The sequence below is a fragment of the Numida meleagris genome, chromosome Z (genome assembly GCF_002078875.1).
Source record: "Numida meleagris isolate 19003 breed g44 Domestic line chromosome Z, NumMel1.0, whole genome shotgun sequence".
Lineage (NCBI taxonomy): Eukaryota > Metazoa > Chordata > Aves > Galliformes > Numididae > Numida > Numida meleagris.
In genome coordinates, this window is record NC_034438.1 from 38,130,471 (window position 1) to 38,140,880 (window position 10,410).

A 10,410-nucleotide genomic window follows, 5' to 3' on the forward strand; every position below is an offset into this window, starting at 1 on the left:
TGCATTTTGTTTTCTTTTAGCGTTTGTTTATACAACTGAATTCCTGATCTCTCCCCTAGTTGAGGTGTACTTGGATAAAGGAGTTTAAATGTGGGATTGGCAACCTTTAGATTACAATTTTCTGGCTATTTTAAGCAGAATGCTGACATGGTGTTTGCAGCTGAAGTTGTTCCTTGAGTATTGGGGATATTCTGCTGTCATGTGCCAGTTTGTCTAAAATTTCCAAATTTCACACTTTTCATTAAGACAAACAAAACCCCTTTATTTCCCTGCTAAACTGGCAATGGACAGTGATGAGAGATTTAAGCACTGATAACTGAACCAGAGCCAACATTGCTTATAAAAAATAATTCCTTGAATTCTCTCTGAGATGGTAACTGAGATTTGAATCAATGAACTTACCTGCAGAGTTTTGGGTTTTTTTCTGTTTTCATTAAGTTTCATGTGTGTAATTACACAACTTGGATGTCAGCACAATCTTGCATTGTGCCTGCAAAATTTTTTACTGATACTTTGTTTCTATTGGAGAACATAAAAAGCAGAACCATATTGGCTTGGAATCCTCCAAATTGGATTTCTAACTGCAAGTGAATTTTTATTGGATAAAATCCTACCATAATTCTTTGTTTCTTATAATTTCAAATGCTGATAAATTACACATCCATCTTTATCCCAATACAGAAATCATTTTGGAGTCCATTCACGTGTCTGCAGTATGCTTTTTATTGAAATCTGTGGTTGAAAACTGCATTTTTTGAAGCGCTACTTCTGTTTTATTTCTGAAGTCTAAGTTGCTATTTTCACTACCCAAGTCCACGGCTTGCAGATCAGTATTAGTAGAATCTCCACCCAGATAATGACTTGAAGGCTAATTAAAAGTTATTAATATGGAGTACTGGATTGTTACCCCACATGCTCTTATTATCTGCCACCCATTTCTACTTATATTTACAGCTCAGTCTCCGGTGACTCCGTGGTATAAAGAAGCTTGTTACCACTGGACAGTTCTACTCCACTATGTTTTTATGCAGAAAATGAAGTTTCCCAGGGTGTGTGCATGACACGTCACATACTCAGATTAGTATAATGGGCACATGGTGCTCTCTGAACCATATCTGCCATAAGATTAAATAATTGGTGAATAGTTATTACTCACATATTTTCATAGAATCACAAGATGGCTTGATTTGGAAGGGACCTCAAAAATCATCCAACCTCCCAACTAGATCAGATTGTCCAGGGCCCCATCCAACCTGGCCTTGAACACCTCCAGAGACAAGGCATCCACAAATTCTCTGGTCATCCTGTTCTGGCACCTCACCATCCTCTATGTGAAAAACTTCCCCGATATCTAATCTAAATTTCCTCTCTTTTCATTTAAAACCATTCCTTCTTGTCCTATCAATTTTGAAGAAACTGATTATTATTATTTTTTTTTTTTTTAAGGAACGAGTAAAGTCTGTGTTCCACGCCAAAGAATTTGGAAAAATTATTAACTTCAAAAGTCCAGAGGATGCTAAGGTAAAATCAAAATATTATCCCTTGTTACATTTGGCTTAAAAAGTGAAAAAACTATTCTTAACCTTGAGTGTTGAAAAGAACACTTCTTATTATACTTCCAAAATTCTCATCATTCATATAATAGAGATCATCTCCCTATTGTCTCTGACGAACATTAGTTTAATTACTTGATTGTTTGTTTGGTAGATGCAGAAACAAAGTTTCTGGGAATGTAGGTAAGAGGTATGTGATTGTTTCTTTTTACTTGTGAGTAAATTGAATTGTTTCAGTGCAAATGAGTGCTCCAGAGTGTGTAGGGGATTCTGTAGTATATTCAACACAAACTATATGCAACTGCTCTGTGTTTCCATGCAGCCTTTACACAGATGAAAATGGCAGTGATCCATTCAGTACTGGATTTCAGAAATACTCAATCCAAACACCAAACTTTTCCATACTTAAATCTTGGGAATTACAGCTGTCTGTCAGACAGCTGATTCAACAGTATTGCTAACAAAAGTAAACAATCAAGAATATGAACTAAAACAATAAGCTTTGGTAGAATATTATTCATGAATTGTCCCCAGAGTTTAAGAATGAGCAAGAATCCTAGTAGAAAATAGTTTATTTGATACATTATCATTACTGGACACGTTCTACATGATCTCTTCATTTTGACATCATTAGTTTTCACTGCAACAGAGTGGTTCAGGTCTGCTACCAGAACTACATGGTAGCAGGTTTGCTCAAGTTCTGTCTTATTTCTATCAGCATGAATTGCTATTTTCATGAGCAATAAATTATTTTTGCATATATACACACCAGTGGGGTATGGATATGAAGTAGTCTGTGAAAGTTCCATCTACTCAAGAGTTTAAGTCACTTCTGTTTTCACAATAATACTGTCGAGGTCCTGGAGGGCCACGTGCTGAACTGAGACCCAGAAATCTGTGTGGGAAGGGAATCCCAGCTGTGCCTCAGCCAAGCCAGAAAGAATACCAAAAATCAAATTAGTGCATCGCATTATGTGTATTTTAAGTCTTAAGCAAGGAGAATGAAGCTGAAACAGCTGTGTGTACTTAAAAAGTAAATAAATAAATAAATAAAATGGTTTGCCTGTTTTAGGAAGGCCCATGTACTTCACAAAAGCAACAGGAATGCAAGTATGAAGGGAGAAAAGGTCACTGTCAGATAGACTTGGTATGGATGGTGATTCTATCTTAGTGAAGGAATACTTAACAGATTCATCAACAATTACTGTCAGAGTCCTGGGGGCTAACCTACAGAAAGAAAGAAAGGTCTCCGAGAGTTGCTGCTGTGCTGTTGAGCCTATGGTCACTTCTACAAATGTTACACTTACGCTTGATATATTGAGAAGACATTAAGGCAAGCCTTGTAGTAATGGTAAAACTGAAACTGGTGCCTTTCTTAGTAAAGGGTATGTGATCATTTCAGTGACAGTGCTTCATTAAGTTCCTCCGTTTGTCAGTCTAGTGGACACTGCAAGTCTGTTCTGCATCTGTGAGAAGTGCTATACTCTAGTATAGAGGAGGTACTTGGAACAGCCAGGTCTCTGACCCCTTCAGCATGCCACTAAACCAGGGTGGGGCTGTGGTGGAGAGGAGGGCACCCTCAAGATCTGTGACATAGAGCTCCTGTTACAGAACCTTAAATTGGCTTGCCTTCTTTGAAAGCATATAGCTACTTTTTTAAGGCCAATCAATCTCACTGTGTAAAATTTCATCTCATACCCTAGCTTCCCATTCATTGTCCTTTATTTTGTTTTAGTGTCTCTGGAACTAATTTCTCTTCCATATTCAGCATATATTTGAATATTCATGAAAAGAAACTGAATATTGTTGAGGAAAGCTTCTTTCAGAATACCTGTACTATCACGTGTCTGCAACCTGTTCGTGTCCATTGTCTTATCCTTGCTGTTAGCCTCTCATATGGGATTCATCTAGTGTTGTAGACTAATGCAGAGAATTAAAAATAGTGTACATGTAATGATGATGTCACTTATTTTTATAAAAAAAAAAAAAAAAAAACCTGAACCATGAACATAAGCAGATTAATTAGCCTGTGATATTCAATGTCACCATGTCAGACAGTGTCTTCTTTTTCATGTGATAAAATCAGGAATTTATCATCTTCAGTAGAAAAATATTAAAACTCAGGAAGAGAGCAGGTAGTGAAGTGTCTGTCATCCTAACCAAATTTTCAGCTGTTCTGTACGGCTTTTACCAAGGATTCATTTTCATTCTTTTCTTTTCTTTTCCTCTACACAGTGGATCCTTTCTAAATTGGAAGAAGTGAGAGAGAATCGGCCAAAATCATAAGGAATGGAGAAGCACCAGGAGATAAAGAGTACTGAGCACCTACCTTCTAACTCCTTCTGAACAAGCAGAACTAGTTGCATATCAGCAACATTTTACAAATAAAGAAAATGAAAAAAGAGGGAGAGAGGATGGATGAAATTAATCGTCACACCAGTCTATGGTGTCTATGGTATATCATAAAAAAAATAGCTATTATTAAGTTTAGAAAAACCCACAAACCTCTGGCGATGAAAAATTTTTGCCAAGTTTCAGCTTTTTTTAACTCAAAAATTCCAGATTTCATTTTTTTTCAAAATACAGTTTATATGAATTTGTTTTACCTTGACTTCTGGCACCAAAACCAAAATCTGGACTAGTTATTATGATTCTATTCAAAACAAATAATTTGCTCTTGCTTGTGAAAATCAATATCAAGTTTGTTTCTGTGTTTTCTTATGACTTGAGCCTGTGTTGAAATTTAAACTTCTTTTGAAAGAAGCATTAACTTAATTATCACTGTCTTAATGCTCAAATCCTATGGAATCTGTTCACCAGAAAACTCTTTGTTAATCACAGGAGGGGCTACTTAGTTACCAATTTTGTAAATGCATAGACCAGGTCACAATCAATTTTCATTGCAGTATCACTTTCAGTGTAAACTTTTTTATATGCTACTCAAGGAAATGTCATTGCACCTTTATCATTATTAAGAGAAAATATAACAGTTTACAGAAACTTATAATGGGGATAATTAATATATGTCTGCACTAGAAATATGAATTTAAACTTGTTATTCTAAGTAAAGGTTATAGCAGATTTGCAACTGCAGAAGGAAGATTTGGGGTTATAAGGGCACTGTTGCATACCAAAAATATTTGCCGTGGATATTGTGTGCTAAGCAAGTGACTAATAAAGTCAGATTTATATTAAATAACAAATACAGTATTTCACAGTTGCTTTTTTCAACTCTTCTTGTCCAACTGAAGTTTTGTTTCTTACCTAGACAGCAGAACTTTAATAGGTAGAGCCTGAAGGTGTGTGATGCTGCTTACTTCTTAGATGTATTAGTCATAGTATTGTTGAATGGCTGATTACTGCAGTTGACAAGAAAGTACTGGGAGCAATACAGTGTTATACGAAGGCTTCCGTAAGTTCCCATATCAAAGTCTTCAGAATTAATGGCATATACAGTATGTACTTCCAAAATATTCTTTCCTAACAATTGTTTGGAATGTTTATATGTGAGATTTTATACTTCCTACACCACTGGTGGTGCTTAAGAGATCCAAGTTGTTGCATTATTGTAAAATCTAAAATGATGAGCATGCTGACCTGCAATTGCAGCTTTTTGGTTTAGTCTAAGTCTTGACTTAGATGTTGAGTAACCATTTATTTGATTACAATACACATATTTTATTGTACTTTTTCCCATAAATTGTAAAGTGAATTCTGTACTATGAGAATGACTATTTTACTCCACTTGTTTGTACAACAAACACATACCAAGACCATTAACTCAGGTTATAGTCATGCCAAAATAATACTTTGCCTTAGATAAATATTGTCACTAGTTGACAAAACATCTGTTTTTTTTTTTTATTTCATTTTAATCTATCACTGGTAATCGTAGGTGGGATAGTTCATTGGACAGCCACATCATGATCTTCATTCTTCGGTTCTTTCAGCTGTCTCTTCCTCTCTCGTATCCCTGGTATTTCCTTTGTATCTGCAATTTCACTTCTGAATCAGAACTTTCACTTCTGATATCTCTTGCAAGCAAGCACATGGTACATTCCCATTTGTTTCTTTCTTTAATTTATTCTAAATTTTTCTCTCCACAGAGGCTGTTTCAATGTTTCATCTTCAGTTCTTAGCATGGTTGTCTTTATTTTGCTCACAAACTCCTGTTTCTGAAATTGCAACTGGTTCTACAGTAGTTTTTGAATAATTTAATCATTAAATTGAAGGAGTTATCCTAGATATGCATATCTGTGATTAAGCTCATGCTTTGGAAAAGATAACAACTTCCCCAAATTTTCAACTTTTTTATAAATTATCTTGAGCTCCTGCGCTCAAAGCTTTAAGAAGAGAATTAGAAAACTCGAAGTGTGCTGGTTCGATCAGTATCCAGAATGTATAAAATTCAATGCAGTGCTCTTCCCCACCTCCCTCTTTGCCTCAGCATGTTATGATAACGTGGTTTTCTATAGCTCCATTTTTCTAGTCCATTAATTTTATCTCTTTCCTTTGTTTTTTCCTTATGCTTTTTCCATACAGTCATGAGTGAATTTTGCCATTTTTCGATAGACTTCAATTTCTCTTTGTAAACCAGTTTGGGAAAAGGAGAAATGTATTCAGTTATGTTGTTGTGTAGTTTACTGGATTGCTTTTTGCAAATTATTTGAGATGTCCACTCTGGTGTGCCTAATTCGTATCTCAAAATATCTGTTTTTTCAACAAGAATGTAGAACAGATGTATTAATTTTTCATGAACATTTATGTGCAAATATACGTGGGAATCTCAACAGAAATAAAAGTATAAGCATGTAGGTCTGTCCACTGTCATGCCTAAAAGAATACCATGGCCTTTAATGAAGAATTGTTTCTATTCTAGACAGATGTTACACGAACATAATTCCTTTCAAAATGTCATTTAGATTTTCAGTAGTATTTTATTACTGGTTACATTACCTCTCTGGAAGGAGTGACCAAATATAGAATCAAAGGTGGTGGCAAACAGTGCTGCAAGTTGCGGGTGATTGGATTATGCAGTGTTCTAGAATCTAACTGTCTAATAAATGCTTGCACCTGCATGCATTTCCAGAGCATGATTTCTTTTTTGTTTCTACCCTCCGTCCTGCCTTCCTGCTGTCCCAACCCAGACTATTCTCCACCTTTAATAAAGCAAACTGAATTTTGAATGGAATGTGATTATTGTTGTTGTGTTTTTGTTTTTTTTCCTTATACACTGCATTAATAGTTCGGTATTTTTTTGGGTGGTTGTTTTTTTGTTTGTTTGTTTGATTCTTTTTTTCTTCCAAGTGATGCTATTACTCAGAACTTGGTGAGTAGAAGTTGACAAGTCAAATCCCATCTCTGACAACTCAGCAGAATGAAGTTCTGTTCTAGCAGTCTCAATGAAAGCAGAATACAGATGATAGTCTTTACCTTTGCTAGGATGAGTTTAATTATAATATTTGTATCATGAGGCAGATAAAATTTTTACAAAGCATATTTTAGTTTTCATACAGAAAATCTTTGCCTTATCATCATCTTCTCTTGAAAGGCAGATTTTTATATTTGTGGTATTATTCTTGAGAGCCTTATGCTTTCCTGTCCAAAACTGAATGAATTAGCACATAACTGACTCCTTTTTCTTCTGCATACTTTAGATTTGCCCATCTGTTGCCCATTTAAGATTTGACTGTTGTTATTTTTACCAACAGATTCCTTTGGAGTTTCCTGGTAAACTTATATGTACTTTCCTGAAAGTGCATATAAGCATCATCTACAAGCTTAAGTTTTATTATCTGTCACAAAAAGTACAGTCACAATCTTTGTCACAGTTTTTGCTTTTGTGACTTTAAGTGAGATCTAAGTATCTAAAATTCCTCTCACAGCAGATACAGGATTTTAAAATAGAAGTTTTATTTCCAGGGCAAATCTGATAAAAGAATTCAAAGTTTTGTTTTAATATGTCAAAGAAGGAGTAAATTCACTTATAAGTTTCCTCCGACAAGAAGTAATATCCACACCATTTCTTTTTGCTAATTCATCTCCTGAGTAATGCATCAAAGGCTGAAACAAATGTGGCTGCTGGAACAGGCATGATGAGATAGGATACTGACAGCCAAAAAGAATTAAATCTGAATTTTTGTTTTGCTGGATCTCTCCCAAGTTTTTTAATCTTTATGGGTTTTCATTTCTTGTTATCATGCAGATTGAGTATTATGTGCAGATGTATGCCTTTGTTAGTGCCCTTAAAAATGCTTTAAAGCGTTGCTTTCAAAGTGTTAAAGAAGAGCTCATACTGATGGGTCCTGTAAAATGTGAACTCACTGCTGTGGTTGTACTCCAGCAAAACCCAAATCCTGGATTCCTGGCATGAAGGTACTCTTCAGATAGATAGCAAACTTTGACTCAGGTATGAAGCTGATGAGACTCTAAGCTGACTTTTTTCCCAGAACTTCGCAGAGATCAAATAGTTCAATCGCTTGGACATTTTATGTGCTTTCCTCCATTACATCTGCTGCCCTAGAAGAAGTTAGCATTTTTGTCCTTTCGTATACTCAGAACTGGAAGTTTTGAAGTAATGTAAAAGTTCACTCTCTATGGATTTCAAGATAAGAAATGCTTTTGCCTTTTTTTATTTTCACTTTTTTGAAGAACAAAGAGTAGGACAGCACATTAAGAGGACTTGCATAATGTTACTATTTCTGAGGTAGGGTACAGATAACATACTGGGCATGCAGAAGATGCACTCATACACTTGATGTTCCATCTGTAATGTCTTTTGCTTCCTCTTGGTCTTTTCTAGTTTGTCAAGGAGTGCTGTTCCCTGTACCTCCCCACTCCAAGGTATACTGCATTTTTCATTCAATGCTAATTACTGCCATTTAGCAGTATGAGCAAAACTTTAAAGTATTTTAAGAACATCTTCCTACTGCTTGCTGCAATGCTAAGGGAAGGACAAATTAATTAGATGTTACAGGCAGTTTTCTCCTTAAGAGACAAGAAGAGCTCTGGAAAAACTTTATCTGTACAACTAGACAAAAGGGACCTGTGCTGTTTAATTTTTTAATGTATTTTATGGACAGTGAAAGGTCAAGGTGTGCTTTTCACAGGAGGAGTACACTCTGAGAGCTATTAAAATGGCTGAATACACAGAAACATTATGCTGAAAAACTTCAGTTTTTCTCTGCTGTATAGAAATAGCTATTTCATGCTGATCTTAAAAACCACTGCAGTAATAGTTCTTTGAAAAATGGTAGTTTCATTCATTTATATACAAGAGAATCTCAGCACATCTTCGGAACAGAATGAAAGCTAATAACAGGAGGTTTCACTAAAACAAGCCCTTTGAGTGTTCCTGGGTTAGTTCATTAAGTGCCAGTGACTACCACAGGTTTTACAATGGGTAAAAGTGGTTTTCAAAATGGATGGAGTTGGCCTGCCTAATATCTTCTGACATTGTTTGAGAATTTTTGACCGGATGAATGAAAATTGAGCTATTAGTGGTGACGCCATCGTTAATGGAGAAGTTTGTAGTTGAACAACTGGAGAAGTTCAGGTCATGGCTGGAAATCTCTAGAGGAGAGGTTTTATTTCTCTCTAGTCCATGCAAAACTACCTGTGCAAATCAGTGATGGGAAAATGCAGTGTGTGAAAAGCAGTTAGTGTAAGTTACTTTATTGATTTGGAGGAACATAAGTGTTGGGGAACGCCCCAAGTTTCCCCAAAAGGGTTGCCCTACCGGTACTCGCGTGGGGAACGCACGATCAACTCAATATGAGATGCGTCCAATTTTATTGTAGCAAAAAACCACCGGATAAACCATAGATACTCACAGGGATAAACCACCAAGCGATACAACAGCGAACAAACAAAAACGAAAACAAACCGTGCCCCGAGAAAAACCCATATACGCGAAAGAAAAGAAAAAACAACACTACGCACACACAAGACGAAGAACAGCCAGAAACATAACAGAAAACACTACAAAAACAACATTACACATATAAACAGAAAACAAAAGCAAAGCAAAAATCAGAAGAAAAAAACTAACGAAAAGCTGCCAAGAACAGCCAAGCAAGCTGGGCCCAAAAAAACCACCACGACACACTTCAAGAAAGTAAAACAAAACAACCCTTACCATAGACCCCCAACCAAATTGGTAACAAAAAAAAAATGAAAACAGAATCCTCCTTAAAAGAAAAAACAAGCACAACTTTTAACGCAGCACCACAAAGCAAACAACTATACAAAATCCTAGAAACAATCACAAGTACAACAACAATCAAAAACCAACTCACACCCAAAACAAGGATAGAAAATAGCAAAGGAAAAAGACATGCAAAAAAAGAAACCAACAAACCAACAATAAAAAGATCACCCGAACCAAAAGACAAAAAATGAAAAACCAACCAATCAACTCGGGAATGAAAAAAACACATATGATCAAAAAAACAAAAACAACACAGCCAAAAAAACACACCACAGCCATGCAAACAAGCAAGTAAAAGAAACCAAATTGAACCCCGACACGGGAACACACAAGAACGAAGCCTGGACAGAACCAAAAACAAAACGAAGAGGATCTCTGAAGGAGGAACACGCGAAGTAACAGTACAGCACCCTAGACGTGCAAGCAGTCTCAACCCGAGACAACCACAAAATCAAGGCGCCAGCAACGAGGAAAAAATCCTAACAGCCACACCAAAAACATAAACGGCATCAGAAAACAGCCAAAAAAGACAGGAAAGAAACCCATGCTAGTAATGAAAAACATAATTAAACATCTAAACAAGAAATAACCACAATAGAAAACAATAGCACTAATCATATTAAAAATACAAACACAAAAATCAAGGCA

The 10,410-nt window shown here is 35.9% G+C and overlaps 1 protein-coding gene across 2 annotated transcripts in view; it reads left to right on the forward strand.

Annotated features, from left to right (window-relative positions):
* Positions 1-6,744, forward strand: part of VPS13A (vacuolar protein sorting 13 homolog A) — a 94,572-nt gene extending 87,828 nt beyond the window's left edge. For both annotated transcript variants that reach the window (XM_021380015.1, XM_021380016.1), the window contains exons 71-72: positions 1,447-1,521; positions 3,789-6,744. In XM_021380015.1, coding sequence (XP_021235690.1) covers positions 1,447-1,521; positions 3,789-3,839 — 126 coding nt within the window. In that variant the 3' untranslated portion in view covers positions 3,840-6,744. The remainder of the gene's footprint in view (positions 1-1,446; positions 1,522-3,788) is intronic.